The sequence below is a fragment of the Asterias amurensis genome, chromosome 19 (genome assembly GCF_032118995.1).
Source record: "Asterias amurensis chromosome 19, ASM3211899v1".
Taxonomy (NCBI): domain Eukaryota; kingdom Metazoa; phylum Echinodermata; class Asteroidea; order Forcipulatida; family Asteriidae; genus Asterias; species Asterias amurensis.
Window position 1 is genome coordinate 4,969,937 of NC_092666.1, and position 22,945 is coordinate 4,992,881.

Consider the following 22,945-nt stretch of genomic DNA (forward strand, 5'->3'; position numbering starts at 1 on the left):
CAACTGCTATAGGCCCTACTCCTCACCGCATGTATAAAGTTTAATGGCATTCCAGAGTTCAATATGGTCCAACTGGAAAGAATTTAGTCAAATTAGGATACAATAGGGATACAATCCGAGAAGCGTTACTGCGGTAATGCTTTTATATTCAATTTGGGGGGGGGGGGGGGGGGGAGAGGGGAGGGAATAAAAAGTGGTACCCCGTTTTCCATACCCGGACGTAAATGTACTTCTTAAACGATGCATTGTACTATTCAACGCTGTCGTACTTCTTACCACTTAAACTTGTTTCCACTGGTTTTTCAGAGTTTCATTGTCATAATGGGAAGAATAGTTCCTATAGAAACACAATCTGAGAAGCATTACCGCAGTGACGCTTCTTACATTAAATGTTGGGGTCGCCAGAAGCCATTGGACACTATTGGTAATTGTCAAAGACCAGTCTTCCCACTTGCTGTATCTCAACATAATATGCATATAATAACAAACCTGTGAAAATTTGAGCTCGATTGGTCGTCGGAGTTGCGAGATAACTATGAAAGAAAAAAAAAACACCCTTGTCACACAAAATTGTGTGCTTTCAGATGCTTGATTTCGGGACCTCAAATCCTAAACTTGAGATCTCGAAATCAAATTCGTGGAAAATTACTTCTTTCTCGAAAACTACCCACTTCAGAGGGAGCCGTTTATCACAATCTTTTATATTACGAACCTCTCCCCATTACTCATTACCAAGTAAGGTTTTATGCTAATAATTATTTTGAGTAATTACCAATAGTGTCCACTGCCTTTAAGCTTTTTTTTCTGTGCTTAGCAAGTGTTTGTGCTTCCAGGCATAATGAAATTAGGCCTACGTTCCAGTCTATTTCCTGACAGGCAATACATTCCACTGCTCATATTATGAAAAATGCTGTATAATAACGACCAAATAAATAGAAGGCTGGATTTCTGCACAAAAATATTGGAAAAAGTCATACAAATTGAACTTTGATAGCGCCCTCTATTGACAGGCTAATTTCATTATGATTCAAATTATATCGCCAATTGTTCTTCACCAATGTTCTCCAATAATTTCACGAAATCGCCTTAAAAATCACAGATTATTCTTCATCCATCAACCAGTTAATTATCGCGCGTCCGTGCAGTATAAAAGTGAGTAGGACTTTTCTTATTTTGTTATCTCTAAAGATGGGATATTGGTATTTTTTAAGTATGGGGCTCGTGATCAGTGTGATGATCAATCATTGATGGTTTGCTGTGTGCATGGGAAAGTTTGTTATTTACCAGTTACGATATGGTAGTGTTTTACCGTAGATACAGAAGTTCCGGAGTACCCAATCATCAAGTGGTTGATTATTAAGGTTACTAGTGCTGTGTTTCTTCTCTTTGGGCCTAATAATAATCCAGTTGATCTCATTGTTTTGTGTACATGCTGTATTACCTATAAAAAAATATTAATAATTGACACTAGGCCTAGGCCTGTTTCGTTGTCTACGGATATGTGATGTGTGCTTTGTTTACCCACGCCTGCTTCTTCTATTCTGTGGAAGAGGTAAAGACATCACCAATCAGTGGTAAAGCTCGTTCATTTCAACAATGGATGAAGGTAAGTGAAGATTGAACAACTTCTTTCCAATTTTCTCATTTTGCTTTCACCTTTTTTGTTTACAGTACAGTACTCTTGATGTTGGAACTGTAATACTTACCTTCATTGGTGATGATCAGTGTTATAGCCATGGTGGGCGACGGTGGGCGGGCCTGCCCAGTACTGACATGTTCCGCCTGGCACTTCAGCTGAAAAACAGACTGCCAATACCACAACTAGTTCCAATGGTAGGTCTTGTATTGCATAATGGTCATCAGCCAGTGAGGCAGTTGAACATCTTCTGTGATTAATTTGTGGGCAGAAGTTTTATTGGGCTGTTAAAGTCACCTGGAAGTGGTATTTTTTCAAAATAAAGCTTTTGTCACTAATGTGTTTTGATGAGTGGAATGTGAATCAGTTAACTGAGGTTTTCAAAAATCAGTTCTTATGTTATTTACAAATTTAACAGTAGACCCCGACCCGAGAAGGCGCTGTTCGTGACGTCAATCGAGGCAGACTTTGCCTGTAATGCGTAGAGTAAACACAATTGCAAAATGTACGGACCAAGTCGTGAGTTTGTACTTTTAAAAACAAAAAAAATAGTTTTTTTCCGGCAATGCCGACCAGGTGTATTGCTGCTAAATGCAGAAAAACACTTTTTGAAATGTACCAACTCACGACTTGGACGTACATGCACGTGTGTTTATTATACGCATTGCAGGCAAAGTCTGCCTCGAATGGCGTCACAAAAGGGGTAGGTGGAGTCAGCCCCCAAACAACTTTATATATTTTTTTAACATATAAATCGTGACAAACAATTACTAAAAAAATTATAAACTCTTATGTTTGAAAGAAAAAAATTTCTACTTCCAGGTGACTTTAAGTTTGTACAATGATGCTTTAAGGCAAAATGAGTTGTCTTTCGACCCTTGTCATTTTTTATTTAATTTTTGGAAATCTGAAAAGAGCAAAAGCTATACTCTGCTACTTTGAAAACTCTAGGTTTATACAACCTTTTGTTCAAAATTTATGAAAGGAGATAACACCAAGAGATCTGAGCAACTGTAAAAGGTTGAAAACCCTTTCTGGTTTAAAACCCTTTACATCCACAGGTATGAACTGCTAGACAAATTGCTTAGGCCTGCAGACATCCCGCTCCTCCGCCCCTTTAACATAATATCGGAGGGACCACCTGCAACCAAGTGGAAATGACCAAAAACACTTTTCCAAAAACAAAGTGTCACCCGCCAGACAAATGTTTTGCTGCATTTGGCCTGGCAGACGCTCTGCTCCTCCCCCCCCCCCAACTTTGTATAGGGAATGGTGTTATTGGTCATTTCAACTTGGTTTATGTGGCTCCTCCGATGTTTAACCTGGGGGTTGGGATAGGAGGAGTCTGGCGGGCCCAATGCAGCAAAAACCTTGTCAGGCGGCTGATACTGGTTTGGGGAATAGTGTCATTGGTCATTTCAACTTTGTTTGAGGTGGTTCCTCTGATGTTAACTTAAGTAGGGGGGGGGGGGGGGTGTCGGGCGGGCCCAATGCAGCAAAACTTCTGTCAGGCAGCTGAATACTGGTATTAAGAATAGTGTTAATCGTCCTAATTCTCTATGGTCATTTCAACTGCGTTTCAGGCTGTTCCTCTGATGTTTAACCCGGGGGGCGGGGGGTGTCTGGCAGGCCCCTGGATGCAGCAATTTTTTTGTAGGGCGGCTGATACTGGTATTGGGAATAGTGTCATCATTGGTCATTTCAACTTGGTTTTAGGTGGTTCCTCAGATCTTTAACCCAAGAGAGGGGGGGGGGGGGGTGTCTGGCGGGCCCAATTCGGCAAATCTCAAGTCTGGTGGCTGTTACTGGTATTAATTATAGTGTTATTGGTCCTTTCTCTATCTGGTCATTTCAACTGCAGTTCCTCTGTTGTTTAACCCAGCTACTAGCATACTTGTTGTTATTAAATTATGGGCTCTTACCTTTTAAAAGAATACCAGGTCGACGCGTGGGGCCAGGGCCGGAGCTCCAGAAAGGGGGTGTTTTTAGAATTATGTATTTCAAGAGGCAGTATCACTGAGTATGGATTGAATTTTTGGTGCATCTTCATAAACCCTTGGAGTATCAAGAAGACGACAGGCCTAACCATGCCGGATTAACATGAGTTGAGATTTGTGAGTTTGGTGTTATTTACCGAGCTTTGTTTGTTTTGATTGGCTGTTTGCAGGGAAGAGGTTGAATCAAGGAAGAGGCTTAGTGAGAACAATGCAGAGGACTTGAAGCATATGGATAAAAGACTAAGAGACAACCAGGAGCTCCACACAGGTTATTACATTTGGAGAAATCTTTCCATAAAGCTTTGTCCCTTTTTATTGAAACTGTACTTAATTTTCGTCCAATACCAATCCATCAAGTAGTTTATTTATTTGTTTATTTATTTATTCACCCAGGCTTTAAAAACTTCAAAACACACAGCAACAATAAGTAGAAATGTATAACTTTTGCATTATTAGTAAAATAATTAGAGACATATCAACAAAAAGCAAGCAGAAGCCTATAGGGATTGCCCAATAGGGAACCAAATCACTATTCAGTTCTTGAATTGGTCTCAACATTTTGACTAGCTTGCTCTAGTCATCGTCAAGAGACTGACTCCGGGGTAGTGCGGTTAATTATGATCCTATAAAGCTAAAGTAGTTGTCCCAGCCAATTTTCTATACCTGCGCCAGGGTATATTTACAAAGCAGGACAGTTCTTTTCAGAACAAGTTTCCCCAAAATCTGATATTCTACTCTTTGCGGTAGTAAAATAAAGCAAGACAGTTCTCTAAAGAACAAACTCTACCTGGCAAGTAGAAACACACATGGTGTTTGTTACCGCAAACCAAATATATATTGATACCTCACCATGCAATACCTAAATTCTTTTGTACCCTTTTCACTGATGAAAGAGGTTTCTAAAAAAAGTATTGCCTTGTTAGTGATTTCCAATCCATGTTTAGTTTCACCTCACATGTAGGTACTTTTTTCCCCAAAAGACTTCGTTGGATTAAAATACAAGTGCTTTATTTGTCTTTAAAAAGACAAATTTGTCTTTAAAAAGACAAATAGGTAATTAATATCTTCAAATTATTTATTATGGCCCATCAAAATGAACTAGGCATTTCTGAGCTTTTAAGAAACTGGTGATTGTTAAATGTAATACTGTAAAAAATTAACTATGCCTAGTGATCAAATGCACACAAAACATGCAACTACACATGTAGATCATTCAGACTGAATTTCTTCGTTTAACAGCAGCTGATGTAAATTTGTCCGATATTTGTTGGCTATTGTAGGTTGCGTAGAGAAGCCCTACAGAAGTACATTCAGCGAGCAGTAGCGTCTAGACAAACGGTAAGTACAGTCTTATGATTTTTCTCCTGTAGATGATCAGCGTATATTAATAGAAACATGAGTCTTTAACCAATAGTTCTTTTCCTAACCAACACTATTCAAAAAGAGACTCACACGGTGTTATCACAAAATGTTCTTATAGTTATAATTCCACCATACAAAGTTTCAAATTCTACTAATGGTGGTGGGCATCAAATAGGTGGGGGTGGGGTGTGACAAGGGGAGAGGGGCACAATATCAAATGTCCCCCCCCATCTTTTTGACCACCTTGATCATGAAGCCAAAGTATTGCACTGTGTAAGACCAACCCTGTGTCTCGCCATGGGCATTAATCCTGGGGGCTAAGGATGACACAACTTTTTAGAAGGGTGGGGGACACTATATCAAACGTCCCCTCTCAAAATTGACCGAAGATTGCACCACAGAGCATCTAAAATGCAGAATTTTCCCGTGCCTATAGACGATGTGACCTCTGACATCACACGAAAACCATAACATGATTCGCGCGCATACTGCCGGGCAAAACCTTTGTGTTTTGGCAGCCAGCGAGAAAGTGTACGCAATCTTACTGTGACTGCGCAACTCAGGTGCCCGGCGAAACATGACGTATAGAGTGTTTTGTCAACAGAGGGTGGTTTGAATGTAAACATAGGTCACATCGTCTATAAGCGGGCCTGGACCCTATGCTATTTGGCTTCTCACACGAATGCTCAAACATTATGATTGATGCCATTGACGGGACACAGGGTTTGGTCTTATACGGTGCAATACTTGAGTTTCAAGATAAAGACAAGTCATTAGTTACAGCAAACATTTGAGTTTATGCCCTCCACCCTTCAAAAATGGGGGGGGTGGGGTTGGGGGATAGTCCCTTCCACTGTTTCAAGGGGGAGGTGCAATTTGTCAACGTTTGAGCATTAGTGTGAGAAGCCAAACAGCATCTAGGATCCAGGCCTGATTAAAGGCAGTGGACACTATTGGTAGTGACTCAAAATAATTATCAGCCTAAAACCTCACTTGGTAACGTGCAATGGGGAGAGGTTGATAGTATCAAACATTGCGAGAAACGGCTCCCTCTGAAGTGTCGTAGTTCCCGAGAAAGAAGTAATTTTTCATGAAATTCATTTCAAGATCTCAGATTTAGAATGCAAGGTCTCGAAATCAAGCATCTGAAAGCACACTACTCTGTGTGACAGGTGTTTTTTTGTTTTGTGCATTAATATCTCGCAACGACCGATTGAGCTCAGATTTTCACAGGTTTGTTATTTTAGGCACTTTGAGATACACCAAGTGAGAAGACTGGTCTTTGAAAATTACCAATAGTGTCCAGAGTCTTTAGGCGAGCCCGGACTCATTTGCCCCCTACAACTTGTGTCATGTATGTAGATCCGTACTTGAAGATGCTGTTAACTCAAAAGGTTCTACTGCTGCTCACATTTTAAAGGCTTTGCTCTATTCCATTCTTTTTGCCTCTTGTTGACATTTGCCCTAAGATTGCACCACAGAGCATCTAGAATGTGAACTGTTCCCAGGCCCTTAAACGGGCCCGACCCACGCCGTAAAGGTTTCACACGAGCATGCTAATAGATCCGCACATGAAGATGATGTTAACCAAAAAGGTTATATACAACTGCTGCTCACATTTAAAAGGCTTTATAAATGTTCTGTTCCATTCGTTTTGCCTATTGGCCTAAGTTTGCACCAGAGAACATCTAGAATGCAAAGTTTTCCCCAGGCCGAAAAAGGGTTTTGCATTCCGCTTTATAGCATGCTCCATCTTTAATTGGTTTGCCCTACCAACAAGCCCCCACCCCCTTTATAGAATTTCCTGTCTTAATCCACCCTTGACGATGCTAGGAATGAACCGCCGTCTGAGCATTATATGTAGAAATAATTTGTATACGCAGCTATAACTGAGTTGGTTTTTAGCTAATAACCAGGATAGCATTTAAATGGTGCATCATTTGTCATAGCTCGAAATAGCCATTAATTTCCAAGATCTCAGATGGGGCACATCTTCCCTCAGACTCATAAGATTGCACTAGAGAGCATAAATGGCCTTAAAATTTTCCTGGGGCTCTTAAGCGAGGCGGGACCCCACGCCGTAGATGGTATGACTAACGATGTTCCTCCCCCCATCTTTTAAGACAGATTGACGCCGATGCTAATGGTCACTCTAAACAAATTATAACATTATGAATGTTTTCTCATTTTCTCAGTTGCACAAAACCCAAGAGAGCAAAAGAGCTGAGCTGGAGAGTCAAATGAAGGATAACAGGAAGCGGAGGAAGACTCTGTAAGAGACACTGTTTTTTTTCTTATTCAAGATTACATCTCAGCAACACCGTACTTAAGGGTTTGGATACCTTTTGTACAACACAAAACTCAATGTCAACAGATATACATTAAACTATCCGGTTTGAAGATAATGGTGGTAGAAGGCTTCTAAAATATTACTTGCCTTGCTGAGGTTGTAAGTTTTGAGACATGAGTAAAAAAATATTATGAAAGTAGTTTTCGTTTCATGAAACAAAAGTGATCTTAGAATGTAAAACGTATTTACGCTACTCTCCTGAAAACCTTGCTGTTTGGTTTTGCCTTTTGTTTTCTTCGTAAAACTTTAAAACTAATGTTGCTAAAATTGTATAATACATGTACATCATTCACAGTGCATAGGGATTTATGTAATGGCAAAATTGTTATACAAAAGGTACCAAAACCCTTTAAAGATATAACTTTGTACTTGTTTTTGAGATCGTCATTCCTTTTATCGATTGTCCCTGAATGAGAATGCATTTATTAATTGAACCATTTCTGGGTTTATAATTTGTTTTTAACCTTTACACTGATGTGTTTTAACCACTGTACCCTGTGAAAACAAATATAATATGCAAATCACTCGAGTGGGATTTGAACGCGCGACCTTTGCATTGCTAAAGCAGATGTCCTACAACTAGACCACCGAGCTAGCCCGATGGCTAGAGGCAGCTCAAATCCTGGGTTTAAAAAACTGACTGACCCATAACCCTATTAACAATAAATAATTGTAGTGCCAGTAGTGAAAATTCTTGTTGTTTCTTTCCAAATTGCTTGTATTAGAAATGTAAAGTTATTGTGTAATGTTTATTTTCATCTGCAGCACGCAGCAGCGCTGGAGTGGGAGTGAAAAGATCACCTTTTGTCACAACAGTGGAGTCAGTGCTACTATACGGAGATGAGACCTAGACCCTAACCACCAGGATGGAGAAGTCTCTGGATGGTTGCTACACCAGGATGCAGCGTATGACCCTAAACATCCCCTGGCAAGACCACATGAGAAACTCCAATGGCTGGCCAAAGGCTACAGAGAAGATCCGTGAACGCCGCCTCAAGCTTGCTTGGCACTGTGTCCGCCACTCAGAGCTTGCCCCTTGCCCAATCATCCTCTGGGAGCCCACCCAAGGCAAGGCTTCTCGTGGGAGAAGATGACTCTCCTACCTAGACACACTGAAATGAGACATCGGCTTGACCAGCGCTGAAGAACTACGCTCCTTCATGCTGGACCGGAACATCTGGAGAAAAATCACTGAGCAGGCTCGAGCCTCTAGATGGCGCTTGACTTGATTGATTGGGAGTATGATTCAAACTGTGAGCAGCTCAACAGGCCTCATCCAAAACACCTGTCATCATAGTCCATAGTGATGGTACCCAAGCCCATCAAGAGAGCCCCATAGTCTGCCGACCAGAACACCAATGGGAATCTTGAGGTTCAGGTGGTCACCAAGCAAAATCCTAAGGAGAGGTCCGATAAGACTGGTGAGGTCAACCATTTTGAAGTCCAGTCGCTCAGACGACGTCATTTTTGTCACAGTGATGAATTTGGTAATGCTTCACCAAAGTCAGTCGGTTCAGAGCCTCCATCGCCAACACGATCAACGGAGAAATCTCCAAGAAAAGATGCTGTCATCCCATCACCTTGGGGTTCACCACAGAAATCCCAAGGTGATGAGCTCTCTGCAGCGTTTCCTGGTCATCACACCAGAAGCATCAGCCATAAGAAAGTACCGGAAGAAGGCGTCAATCCCGAAGTTTTTTAATTAGGTTTTATTGTTTTGTTATCCTTGAGTTTTATACATATTAACTGCAACAATGACGCTACAATTGTACCAGTTGCTTTAAAATGTATTAAACCACCTCAGATGTATAATTATTTAACTTGGCTTTTAAGACACTGGACACTATTGGTAATTGTCAAACACTAGTCTTCACAGTTGGTGTATCTCAACATATGCACAAAATAACAAACCTGAGAAAATTTGAGCTCACAAAGTTTTATACTATCACCCTCTCCCCATTACTCATAATCAACTGGTATGCAGTGCTGACCCCTAAATGAATTAGCACCGTGGACTTGTTAATATCAAATTATGTGACAGGATGCCATACACAAAGCAGACCCTTTCCATAAGGGCATGAATACAACAACAAATTAAAACAATTATATGATGTTATATGGGATAGTAGGGTTTGTATAAAAAGCAAAACTTATAACAAGGAACAAAGTTAACTTACTGTTTTAAAGGCACTGTACACATTTGGTAATTACTCAAAATAGGCCTTTCTTAGCATAAAACATTACTTGGTAACGAGCAACGGAAGACTGTTGATAGTATAAAACATTGTGAGAAACGACTTCCTATAAAGAGATAATTTCTCACTAAAATAATATGTATAAAAATTGGCCAGAAGCACACTATTTTATACAACAAGGGTGATTTTTTCTTTCATCAGTTTCTTGCAACTTCAATGAACAGTTGAGTCCAAATTTCCACATTCTTGTTTCTTTATGCATATATGTTCGGATACACCGAGTAAGAATACTGGTCTTTGACAAAAACCAAACGTGTTCAGTCCTTATTGGTTTTTTTTTTAATTAAGATGCGTACTACCTGTGATAGTATTAACAAACCATGCAATGTACTTGTACAGTAGCATTAACATCAGTGCCCAATTTCATATAGCTACTTTTAGCAAGCACAAACCGTAGAGTTTTATATAAGAACTAGAGCGCGCACTGACCTATATACGCGCCCCGGTATGCGAGCAGGCGGCCATTTTTTAAGTTGACAACACAGCTATCTCACAGCGTGTGTTTGTGCGGCCATTTTGTAAGTTGAACAAACAGCATCGCGTGAGAGTCAATACAAAAATTCAAACATGTATTTCGTATTCAACGCGCGTGCAGAATGATGCGCTTATCATCTTGCGGTCCCGTGGCCTTTGTGCACGAAGCATCGCTCGTGTGCCCTCTAGTTCGTATATATAATTCCATGGCACAAACACATTTCTTGTTACCAGACTAAAAAGATACCAGCAAGGAACCATGTCACATGGTCCATCTTTTGCTTGTTTCCTGCTTAAATTTGCTCAGCAGACAAGGAAATGTTAAGCAAAATTGTCTGTTTAAGCAGCTACATGAAATTGGCCTGCAGTGCGTTATCAGTATCAGTATTTTTCAGCATTATTGTTTTATTTTTAAGGTTCTGGTTTTTGTTTGTTTTTGCATTTTATTTGTTTCCCGAACTTAACTATAGTTTTACAATTGGTGTCTGGACTCAAACTTCTAGAAAGTTATTATTCTATGCTATCTATTCTGGGGGAGGTTTATGAAATGTTATTGCTGTTTCAGATCTGTAGAGTATTGAGCTTAAAGCTTTTAGTATCTTATTATATAAGTTATCACACAAGCGCGAGTGGAATACGGAAAAATATAGCGCCTCTGCGTTCCATATCCAAAGAGGCCGAAGGCCGAGTTGGATATGGGACGCAGACGCGCTATATTTTCCGTATTTCCACGAGCGAGCGTGTGATAACGTATTTATCTTTAAGCAAACTTGGCGCGTGACATAGAACACACATGACGCATGGTTGTGATATTAGCCGTGCAATATAGGTTTTTATCACCACTCCATTCTGCCAATTTGATTGGAGAATTAGCGCGTACTTGAAGATAATTTCAGTTGATGTTGTATGCTATGTTTAATTAAAAGTACCACTTGGTGATCTTTAAATGAAAAACCAGAGTAGAACCATAGTTTCATTCTACAATCAAGCGTTCGTTACATTGTATAAAGTACTAAAATATGTAGTACAAAGCCTTTATATGAAACCAATTGATGGTACTTTTAATAGCGAATTATTAGGTTGACCCTGAAGGCACTGGACACTATTGGTAATCACTGTCAGCATAAAGACTGACTTGTTAAAGAGCAATGGAGAGCTGTTGATAGTTTAAAACATTTGAGAAATTTTTCCCTTCTGAAGTAATGAGAAAGAAGTAATTTTCCACTAGTTTATGAACAAAAAAATGATTTCGGGACTTACAATTTGTTTTAAGGTCTCAAAATCAAGCATCTAAAAGCACAAGAGATCGTGTAAACAAGGGTGTTTTTCTTCCATTATGTTACTACTTCGACGACCAATTGAGTTCAAATTTTCACAATAACCAAAGGTGTTCAGTTTCTTTAAGGGGTCCAATTTACACATCTATTGATATTCACTCTTCACAACAAACAAAACTACTACAACAAAGTTTCACAATTTGTTTTCACATTTTGGTGAAAGTTCCACATTTACTTGTTTGTTATTAAATAAAATAAAGTAGGCCCCCATAGCTTATTTTACTCAAACGAGATTTTGCATTTGACATCAATGGGTAATTAAAAATGGCATTTGGATAAGAAGTTGGACTTAGAAAGTTTCCCGCTCTTTTTGAGTGTGATGGTTCGACCTGTCCTGGTGTGTCATTTTGTTATCTAAACTAAATTAAGGAAGCAATGAGTGAGTGTTCTGAGGAATCCATCCCTGACCTGACGCTGGCTTTCCTGTGCAAACGTTGTTTTCATGATCTCGTTGGATAAAATTACACAATTTATTGTTTTTAGTTATTTATTATACAATACGCATAACTAAAGCTTTAACTATGTGTTGTAGTAAACCATCGGCCTATTGAAACTTCTAAATATGTTATATTACTTTTATCATTTACAATTATTTTATGTTGGTGGAGTTTTATTTAAATAAAGAAACAATAATATTTATACCAGCCACAATGTTGTGTATTGCTTGTTTTGTATTAACTCATACATCAGGAGACTTTATAGTTCTGAAAAAAGAAATTAACTGATTTTTGTCTGTCTTTCTTCTTACAGAATTTACAAGCTAGATCCCAATGTAGCCGTTAACATCCCAATGTCAACACGCACACAAGTAAACTTTCAAGACGTTTTCTTAAGCCCAAGACAAAACAGGTGTCAAGGACATCCCTGTGTAGGAAGAAGCGTTCTTCGCCCAGGTCCGGTGAGAAGGTGGCTCGAAGTAGGGAGACGTCTCACAGTCGGGATTGAGAATCGACGAAATTGGAGGAAAATACACCCTGCAGAAGAATGGATACAATGAGGTGGCTGAGTGTAAGGTAACTTTTACAAGATTCAAATCCATCAAAGTCAACAATCGAGCAAAGCAGAGGTTACTTTGTATTGGGATTAGTGTTGTGGGTCATTTAAACATGGTTTTATTAGGCTACTCTGATGTGGGGGGGATGTGTCTGGCAGGCCTAATGCAGCAGAAAACTTGTCTGGTGGTTGATACTTATTGTATGATGAATAGTGTTATTGGTCATTTCAACTTGGTTGGAGGTACTTTCTCAGATGGCAAACCCAAGGAGAGGGGATAGAGGGTGTCTGGCAGGCAAAAAAGAGCAGACAATTTGTCTGGCTGTTGATCTTTTCTTTGAAAATAGAGTTACTGGTCATATTCAATTTGGTTTCAAGTGGTTACTCCAATGTTGGGTGAGGGGGGGGGTGTCTGCATTGTCTGGTCGCTGATACTATGTATTCGGTATACTTTTTTGGTAATTTCAACATGATTTCAGGTGGTTACTCTGACGGGGGGGGGGGGGGGGGGGGTTGTCTGGTGGGCCTAATGCAGCAAAACATTTGTCTGGCGGCTCATACATGTATGTTGTTTAGGAAATAGTGTTTTTGGTAATTTCAATAATGTTTCATCGGGTGGTTCCTCCGATGTTGGGGGGGGGGGTTGTATGGCAGCCTAAAGCGGCAGACAGTTTGTATGGCGGTTAATGCTTGTATGGAGAAAAGTGTTATTAGTCATTTCAACTTGGTTTTGACCAAGAGAGGGGAAGGGGGTGGTGTTCTAAGATGGTAAACCCAGGGAGGGGGGGGGTGGGTGTCTTGGCGCAAAATGCAGCTGACAATTTGTCTAGTGGCTGATACTTTTCATTGGCAATGCTGTTATCGTTCATTTGAACTTCGTTTCAGGTGGTACTTCGGAGGGTGGGGGGGGGGTGCTTTCCATGGCAGGCCTAATGCAGCAAAGCAGAGGCTACTTTGTATTGGGATTAGAGTTTTGGGTCACTTAAACATAGCTTCATGGGGCTCCTCTGATGTGGGGGGGGGGGAGGTTTGGCTGGCCTAATGCAGCAGAAAACTTGTCTAGTGGTTGATGCTTGTATGAAGAATAGTGTTATTGGTCATTTTCAACTGCAGGTACTTTCTCAGATGGTAAACCCAGGGAGAGGGGATATAGGGTGTCTGGCAGGCAAAATGCGGCAGACAATTTGTCTGGCTGTTGATCTTTTCATTGGGAATAGTGTTACTGGTCATATTCAACTTGGTTTCTAGAGGTTACTCCAATGTTGGGTGGGGGGTGTCTGCATCCTTACACAGCAAAACATTGTGTGGTGGCTGATACTATGTATCGGTATACTGTTTTTGGTCATCTTAACATGGTTTCAGGTGGTTACTGTGATGGTTAACCCAGGGGGTGGGGAGGAGGGGGTGGTTGTCTGGCGGGCCTAATGCAACAAAACAGTTGTCCGGCGGCTTATACATTGTTTAGGAAATAGCGTTTTTGGTCATTTCAACATTGTTTCAGGTGGTTCCTCCGAGGGTGGGGGGGGGGCCTAAAGCGGCAGACAATTTGTCTGGCAGTTAATGCTTGTACATGTTGTATGGAGAAAAGTGTTATTGGTCATTTCAACTTGGTTTTGACCCAGAGAGGGGGAGGGGGTGGGTGTCCTTTGGGGCAAAATGCAGCGGACAATTTGTCTAGCAGTTGATGCTTTTCATTGGGATAGTGTTATTGGTCATTTCAACATGGTTTCAGATAGCTCCTCCGATGTTGGGGGAGGGAGGGGGTGTGTCTGGCGGGCCTAATGCAGAAGACATGTTGTTTGGTTGTTGATACTGGTTGGAAGAGTAGTGTTTTTATTGGTCATTTCGACTTGCTGGGAGGTAGTTCCTCAGATGGTAAACCCAGGGAGGGGGCGGAGGAGGTATCTGGGCGCGCAAAATGCAGCAGACAATTTGTCTCATGGTTGATACTTTTCATTGGCAATGGTGTTATTGGTCATTTGAACTTGGTTTCAGGTGGTTCCGATGGTGGGGGTCGGGGGGGGGGGGGGGTGTTGTCCATGGCAGGCCTAATGCAGCAAAGCAGAGGTTACTTTGTATTGGGATTAGTTTTTTGGGGTCATTTAAACATGGTTTCATAGGGCTCCTCCGATGTGACGGGGAGGGGTGTGTTTGGCTGGCCTAATGCAGCAGACAATTGATCTGGTGGGTGATACTTGTATGGAGATTAGTGTTGTTGGTCATTTCAACTTGGTTGCAGGTAGTTCCTCAGATGTTTAACCCAGAGAGGGGGGAGGGGGTGTCTGGGGGGCAAAATGCAGCGAACGATTTGTCTGGCTGTTGATCTTTTCAACTTGGTTTCAGGTGGTTCCTTCAATGTGGTCATTTCAGCATGGTTTCAGATGGTTACTCTGATGGTAAACCCAGGAGGCAGGGAGGGGGGGGGGTTGTCTAGCGGGCCTAATGCAGCAAAACATTTGTCTGGCGACTCATACGTTGTATAGGAAATATTGATTTTGGTCATTTCAACATGGTTTTAGGTGGTTCCTCCGATGTTTGGGGGAGGGGGACGTGTCTGGCGGTTGATACTTCAACGAAGAATATCGTTACTGGTCATTTCGACTTGGTTTCAGGTGGTACCTACAATGTTTGATTCAGCTCATGTGATGTTGTGTGTCCATGCGCCTCGGCAGACATCCATATCTGACTATGTCAAGTTATCCAGTAAATGTTCTTGTACTCAATTATTGGTACCTTGTTCGTTTGACCAAAGTGCTCTGGGCTACTGGATGAGACAAGGCCAACACAACTTATTGAAAAAGAGTCAAGGAACTGAGCTGTTATGTAGGTTTTTAACAAATACAGATAGAGATGATGAATATTTAGCAGCATCATTTAAAGACAGTCGACAAAGTCTTCTGTATCTCAACATCTGTATGCATAAAATAACAAAGTTGCGAGATATGAATAAAATAAAAAACACCCTTGTCACACGAAGTTGTGTGCCTTCAGATGCTTGATTTCCAAACCTCAAATTCTAAACTAAGAGGTCTCGAAATCAAATTCGTGGAAAATTACTTCTTTCTCGAAAACTACGTCACTTCAGAGGGAGCCGTTTCTCACAATGTTTTATACTATCAACCTCTCCCCATTACTCAATACCAAGTGAGGTTTTATGCTAATTATTTTGAGTAATTACCAATAGTGTCCAGTGTCCACTGCCTTTAAAGGCAGTGGACACTATTGGCAATTACTCAAAATAATTATCAGCATAAAACCTCACTTCGTAACGAGTAATGGCCTAGCAGTTAAGAGCGGCAGATTCAAGCTCTGGCGTTAGATCAGTAGAGTGTACGTAGGTTTGAGTCCTGGTCATTACACATGTTACACTTGTGTTCTTAAGCAAGACATGTAACCACAATTGCTTCATAAAAGTTGGGGAGGTAGTGCTTTCTGCTATTCCAGCCAGGCTTCAGATAGATGATGTACACAAGCCTACATCTGTATGGACTGTAAAAGGGTTAATCCTGTAGAAAAATAGTTGTTTGTTGGCAATAACTTGAAGTGGCCTTCAGGCCATGTGTGTCTGGCGACACAAAAAATGTGTTGGCTGATAAGGCTTGATTGTTGTAATTATTAGTAATGGTAATTGTTTTCATGTGCTATGTAGGTTTTTCCATCTTGCATCTTATTTATTTCAAGTGGCATTCTTGTAACTAGATGCAATTTTAGACAAAACTCACAAACCATTTATGACTTGTAATTGAAAAACAATGAGCAACTCATCCTATCTTTGTTTTCTTTGTGACCACCCAGTAGGTTATTGTAACTATCAACCGATATTTGAGAGATTACCAAAGGGAGGGAGTGAAGTTCTTGTGCCAGCATTATAAGATGGGCGAGGGTGCTATATTGGGAGATGGCATGGGATTGGGAAAAACAGTTCAGGTACGACTAAATACTTGTTATGAGTGTTAGGGCATCAAGCAGGAATATTATCTGCTTTAAAGACAGTGGACGCTATTGGTAATTGTCAAGGAACAGTCTTCGCACTTGGTGTATCAAAACATATGCATAAAAATACAGACATGTGAAAACTAGAGCTTAATTGGTCCTCGAAGTTGCAAGATATGAATGAAATAAAAAACACCCTTGTCACATGAAGTTGTGTGCTTTCAGATGCTTGATTTTGAGACCTCAAATTCTAAATCTGAGGTCTTGTAAGTCAAATTCGTGAAAAATACTTCTTTCTCTTAAACTACGTCACTTCAGATGGAGCTGTTTCTCGCAATGTTTTATATTATATAACACCCAAGCTGATCCTTGCCATTTGATTGCAGGATTGTCCGACACGTGTTAGCAAATAGTCTGAGGTCTCGAAATCAAATTCATGGAAAACTACTTCTTACTCAAAAACTATGTCATTTCAGAGGGAGCTGTTTCTCACAATGTTTCACAACGTTCTTTACTATCGAACTCTCCCCATTACTCGTCACCAAGTAAGGTGTTATGCTAATAACTATTTTGAGTCATTACCAATAGTGTCCACTTCCTTTAATGAGCATATGAACTTCTCTTTACAAGGATTTTCACTTACTTATTTCTCTGCTCTCATTATTTTTTGTGTTCAGTACTAACACCCACCACATTGATAGGTGCCCAGTCCTGCTGTGATTTATTTCGTTATTCATTTTTATTTCAACATATCTTGTAAAGTTTTGTATTCAGGGGGTGTTCCTAATTTATCATCCGTCTTCTTATCTGTATCTCCAGGTCCTTGCCTTTCTTTGAACCGTGCTTGGAAAGACTGGTACAGGGAAGACTGCCCAATACGCTTGCCACAGTTTTAAAGAAGGTATTGTTTACAATCGAATCCAAAAAATTCATATAATTCCTTCGGATTACAACAATAGCTGATGGTACTGTACTTGTTTGTAACAATAGAGAAAAAGAAAATAAATACAGACAAAATAATAGTTTGTGAAGATTGGTATAAAACCTTGTTGGTCTTTGACATTTTAAGGTTGATCTTTGGGGGTTATAATTGTGCAGTATTTCTATCTTGTGTTACATTTTGGTTTATCTTATTTCATTGTCTTTTCTCATGTTGTTGTGTGTGTTTTTTTGGCATGTTCTTACTGTATTTTTAACCAAATAACTTTAATCAGTCAATCAATCAATCAATCACTCATTTAATGCTAGTTGTTCATCATACAGAGTGCGATACACAGTATAACCTGCCGTTGATTTCACCAAACTCTTCCTAACTTAGGATTAATCTAATGGCTTAGGACGAGTTAAATTCCGTAACCATACTAGTTATGACACAATGAACCCTACCTAAGTTGGGATGAGATACTTGTCCTTACTCTAGATCGGGATTAATCCCAGACTTGTGGACAAGTCGTTAAATCAGCCCCACGCGCTTAGATAGTGCTCTCGCGAGATCACTGCTCTCGCCCGAACTGATGGCTCCCCAATTTCGACTCCTCAAAATGAGGAGTCGAAATCGGGGATCTCGCGATAGCCCTATCTCAGCGCGAGAGGCCGATTTAACGACTTGTCCACAAGTCTAGATTACTCCTAGACTTGTGGACAAGTCCTTAAATCGGCCCCACTCGCTGAGGAGTCAAAATCGGGAGCCATCAGTTCGCGTGAGAGCAGTGATCTCGCGAGGGCACTATCTCAGGGGGGCCGATTTAATGACTTGTCCACAAGTCTAGATTAATCCTAGCTTCTTTTTTTTAATTGCTGGCGTTTGCAGCAAATTTCGGGTCAGGAAAGTGTGTACTTGGGGAAATTGACATGGCAAGGCTCCCCACCATATCTCTGAATTACTTCAAGTTTACACTTCGTCATGGAGTCCTTGATCATGTTCCATGCTTCTCCTCATTGAACCCCAGTCTCAACACTCATGGAGTGACAGGTCTTTTTCTTCAGCTTTGCCATGCATCTGGATAATCATCATCATCATCATCATCATCGTCATCATCATTCCCTTAATACATTTATGGGGATGTTAAGCTGCCAAACCAATGGGTTCTAATGCTCTTCACCACAGCTGCCATGCCCAGACCCGAAGTCTGCAAGGTCTGCAGGGGCGGGATCTTCCCTGTGCGTCGACATTCAGCTTAATGGTCACATGGGAAGGTGTATCCTCTGGGATGTCCTCAATGACGGTGGTCTCCGAGATTGTTGCATTAGTGATGAAGTTGACAACTTGGGCTGAAGGCTTGGAGCCTTCCTGTGTCGTCTGCCCGGAGTGTCCATGTTTCTGAGCCAAAGAGTATGACGAGGAGGACACAGGTAGTAAATACCTTCAGCTTGGTTGTGAGCTTCAGGCGTTTGTTCCTCCAGACACAATCTCATTGGCCAAAGGTGGATCAGGCAAGTCCAAGACGTCGGAGAATGTCGGGGGAGGATGAGCCTGAGGAATGGATGTCACAGTCGAGATACCTGAACTTCTGTGTAATTTGGACAGAGTTACCCTCAACGTTGACTGAAGCAGGTGTTTGGCGGAGGTTGGTACAGTTCTGGATCTTGGTTTTTGCCCATGATGTGTGCATTCCCATCATCTCAGCTTCTTCCTCGAATCTTTGGAGTGAGGAACAGTGCAGCGTCGTACTGGCACTCTCTACCACTTAATCTTGGATCTTTTCTTTGTACCACAAAATTTAAATCTAATCAAAACTTATCTTATGCCACAGGTTTTCAATTAGGACTAATTTTGTTGTGTCTGTTTTCTTTAATTTTGTTTTTGGTTTTTACTACGCCTTGAACACCCAGCATGGTGGATATGTGCACATTACAAGACTTTAGTTTTATCATTACTCTTAGTTAATACCAGGCAGGCCAACCAAGGGTAATTTGGAAAAGAAAAAGAGCTAACACCAAAACAAACCCAGTCAATTATTTACTATATTTCTGTCGGATTTCTTTATTTTTCTTAGATAGTCAGCACCACATACTTCTTCGCAAGAGAGTACTCCTTCCAGCCAATCAAATGGAGCACTACAAGAAATCTCGCTTGGCCAATCAAAGCAAGCCTCTTATAAAATGAATGAAACAACAGTTCAGATTGGTCAGACACCTAGAGGAATCAGGAGGTATGATATTCAACCCTGAACTAATGGTATAATAATAATAACAAGTTCTTGTATAGCGCATTTCACAATAAACTGTATCAATGCGCTTTACATTAGTCCCCAGGTCATTGAGCCAATAAACATCCCTTTAATCTTTCTCAGCTCCCATTAGGGAGTATACAGCCCTGAGCTGCCGTGGCGCTCCGAAAGCTTTTCATTCACAATATCAACCTCTACCCTGGCAGGTACCCATTTATACCCCTGGGTGAAGAGAAGCAATTATAGTAAAGTATCTTGCTCAAGGACACAAGTGTCACGACCGGGATTTGAACCCACACTCCGGTGAATTCAGGCAGAACTTGAATTCAATGCTCTCAACCACTCGGCAGCGACACTCTATGATAAACAAGTTTTATTTATCATTTCGAAAATTGGTGTGACTTCGAAGTAAAAGTAGTGACATTTTGTGAAGTTATAACACTTTCAAGTAGTGTGTATTAATGGTTTTCAAATTCAAAAACAATCTGTTTATTATGTCTATAACACTCATGTATGCAACTATGGTGAAATTGGCGTTTCATGCATTTGTCACTTATTATTATGTCCTGAGTAGCTCTGACATTATTTTATTAAAAAAGCACTGGACACTTTTGGTAATTGCTCAAAATAGTTGTTAGCATAAAAACTTTTTTGGCAACAAGCATTGGGGAGCTGTTGGGGAGCATTGTGATAAACAGCTCCCTCTGAAGTAATGTGTTTTTTTTAGAAAGAAGTTATTCTCACTGAAATAATTGAGTTTGATTTCATGACCTCAGAACTGATTTTGAGGTCTCAAATTCAGGCATCTGAAATCACACAACTTCGTGTGACAAGAGTTGTTTTCTCCCATTATTATCTCACAACTTCATAGTATGAACAGTTGAGTTCAAGATGTTGAGATACACCAAGTGAGAAGACTGGTCTTTGACAGTTACCAAAATGTGTTCAGTGTCTTTTTCTTGACAAGGTTAGATTGAAAATTGCAACCAATTGCAACCAATTTTCTGTTTTATTAAAGGCACTGGACACTAATGGCAATTACCTAAAATAATTGTTAGCAATGGAGAGCTGTTTAAACGGATCTCTCTGAAGTAACGTAGTTTTTGAGAAAGATGTAATTTCTTGCTAAAATATTTGCATTGAATTCAAGACTTCAGCTGAGTTATCGGCTGATGTCTCAAATTCAAGCATCTGGAGCCCACAACTTTTGCGACAAGGGTGTTTTTTTCTTTCATTATTATCTTGCTAGCTCGATGACCAAATGATTTCAAATTTTGACAGGTTTGTTATTTTAAGCATATTTTGAGATACACCAATGAGAAAACTGGTCTTTGACAATAACCAAATGTGTCCAGTGCCTTTGAACATTTCAAATGTAAAGGCTAGTTTAATAATGTTTGATGCAACTTGTCCTCCGTCTTTATGCATTTAAATGTATGTAATAAGATTGTATTTCTGGCTTGATCTGCTGAAAGTCTTGCCATTCACAAGATGCCAAATGCAAAGTCTCTGTTTAACTACCTGTGAATAAAGTAAGTTTTTAACCAGTTTAAAAAACGGGTTTAAATGTTACTTTTAATCTTTGGGCCACAACCCCTCTTGGGTTATAAACTTAGGCATGTTCTTATAAGATAAAAAAACTTTTATTCAAAGGCCACTTTCACTATTTTACTATCACCCTGATATTGTTTCACACTTAAATAACCATTTTCTCCTGCGTATAGGATGCCATGTATCTGAACTTCAAGGTAGACAACAAATCACATTTAATCTTTCTGTGCGGCTCATTTTGTATCTTTAAAATCTTAGAAATGAGAAAAACGAAACTAATTTTAACAAACAGTTGATACGGAGGTAGGCTTTACACGTATATTGTTGAGCCGCCACATTTATTTGGTTGATTTTGCCTTACACTGTACATGCCAAGTACCTTGTATCCTGTATGCAGGAAAGGACTGAAAACAAATCACTGAAATCATTCTGATCGGTAAATTTTACTGTCCAAGTTCTTGGTCTTTGTTCTGTTTAACTGGGGTCCCTTGCTTAATTTTAGCATGGTTGTAAACTAGCAATGTTTAACAAAATCTTGCAAGAACACTTGGGCAGTAGAAACAAATTGTTGTCCTTTCACATGACTACATTTTTGTAAAATTTAACAACCATGCTACAATTTAGCAATGGACCCTTGCTAAAAGTGCTCTCGTGTGAATTAAGCTTTAAGTGTGATCTGTAAACTCGAATAATACTTCTTGTTTGACTGGTCGATATGGTGCTCTCTAGGTGTCTGTAATTTTGAACATTCTCGTTTCTTGATTCGTTTTTGTTTTAGTTAAAGGCAGTGGACACTAATGGTAATTTCTAAAGACTTCTCTTCACAGTTCTCTTCTTAACATTATGCATAAATTAACAAAGCTGTGAAAATTTGAGCTCAATCGGTCGCCGAAGTTGCAAGATAATATTGAAAGAAAAAACACCCTTGTCAAACGAAGTTGTGTGCCATAAGATGCTTGATTTCGAGACCTCAAATTCTAAATCAAATTCGTCGAAAACTACAACACTTCAGAGGGAGCCGTAAACAATGTTTAATACTATCAGTCTGTTCCCATTATTCGACACCAAGTAAGGTTTGATGCTAATAATTATTGAGAGTAATTACCAAAAGTGTCCTTTAAGCAACCAAAAAGTTATTTTAATAGTTTTTTTCACAAATCAACACTGAATACACAAAAAATAAAAATAAACAAATAAATAAATAAACAGTAGGAGAGAAGAGAGACAGAAAAAAACTAAGCTAAATCAATTTGGAATTAATTTAACAACAAAGAAGACTTGGATACAAAGCAAAATATTGTAGGAGAGGGTTTGATTTGATTCCTTATCAAAGACCACTTACTATAAAAGCATTAATTTCCAGTCTCTCCATAATTTGTCTTGAAAGATTGAGAGATTGGGTCAATTCTAAATCAGTATAAATGTATTGCTTGCCTAGGAAAATCAATTACTTTTTAAACAAATCTTGGTTAAAAGCTCACTGCACTACTGCCAATTATTGAAAATAATTGTAAAGAAAAATAACAACGTACTTGGTAACGAGCATTGAAGTTGTCTTGAATTCAAGCATCTGAAGGCACACAACTTGTGCGACAAGAGTGTTGTTTCCTCCATTATTCTCTCGCAACATTGACGACAAAGAGTTCGAATTTTCACTGGTTTGTTACATGTATGTTATGCGTATGTTGATAAACACCTACCAAACGTGTCAAGCGCCTTTAAACAAATTGTAACCAAACATAATATTATATTCAGAAGATCAATATTAAGTTTTAATAAAAAGCTTGTTCTTACTTACTTTTTTCCAAAATTGAAAAACTTATGGGTAGTTGACACAAAAAGTGCACCATATCCTCAATATTATGGTTAAAAATGGTTCAATCTGGA

At 39.8% G+C, this 22,945-nt stretch overlaps 1 protein-coding gene across 7 annotated transcripts; it reads left to right on the plus strand.

The window, feature by feature from the left end:
- The first annotated feature begins 1,526 nt into the window (after nt 1-1,526).
- On the plus strand, nt 1,527-22,556 carry LOC139951426 (uncharacterized). Of its 7 annotated transcripts, none has more exons than XM_071950315.1 (8): nt 3,590-3,901; nt 4,914-4,971; nt 7,191-7,267; nt 8,111-12,424; nt 16,200-16,331; nt 17,157-17,238; nt 19,338-19,489; nt 19,714-22,556. In XM_071950315.1, exons 5-8 carry the CDS (start codon nt 16,303-16,305, stop codon nt 19,751-19,753), a joined length of 303 nt encoding a protein of 100 aa, XP_071806416.1. In that variant the 5' UTR covers nt 3,590-3,901; nt 4,914-4,971; nt 7,191-7,267; nt 8,111-12,424; nt 16,200-16,302; the 3' UTR covers nt 19,754-22,556. The 7 variants fall into 7 exon arrangements, 5 of the variants coding, with proteins under 5 accessions (XP_071806418.1, XP_071806416.1, XP_071806417.1 ...); XM_071950316.1 differs by having other exon boundaries at nt 16,203-16,331; XM_071950319.1 differs by lacking the exon at nt 16,200-16,331.
- Nucleotides 22,557-22,945: the final 389 nt, after the last annotated feature.

Excerpts from the sequence above, each read along its gene's own strand:
- LOC139951426 (XM_071950317.1), top strand. The coding sequence starts at position 16,303 with ATGGCATGGGATTGGGAAAAACAGTTCAG. Across the intron at positions 16,332-17,156 it reads GATTGGGAAAAACAGTTCAG|GTCCTTGCCTTTCTTTGAAC; the intron begins GTACGACTAAAT and ends CTGTATCTCCAG. Across the intron at positions 17,239-19,337 it reads TTGCCACAGTTTTAAAGAAG|TCAGCACCACATACTTCTTC; the intron begins GTATTGTTTACA and ends TTTCTTAGATAG.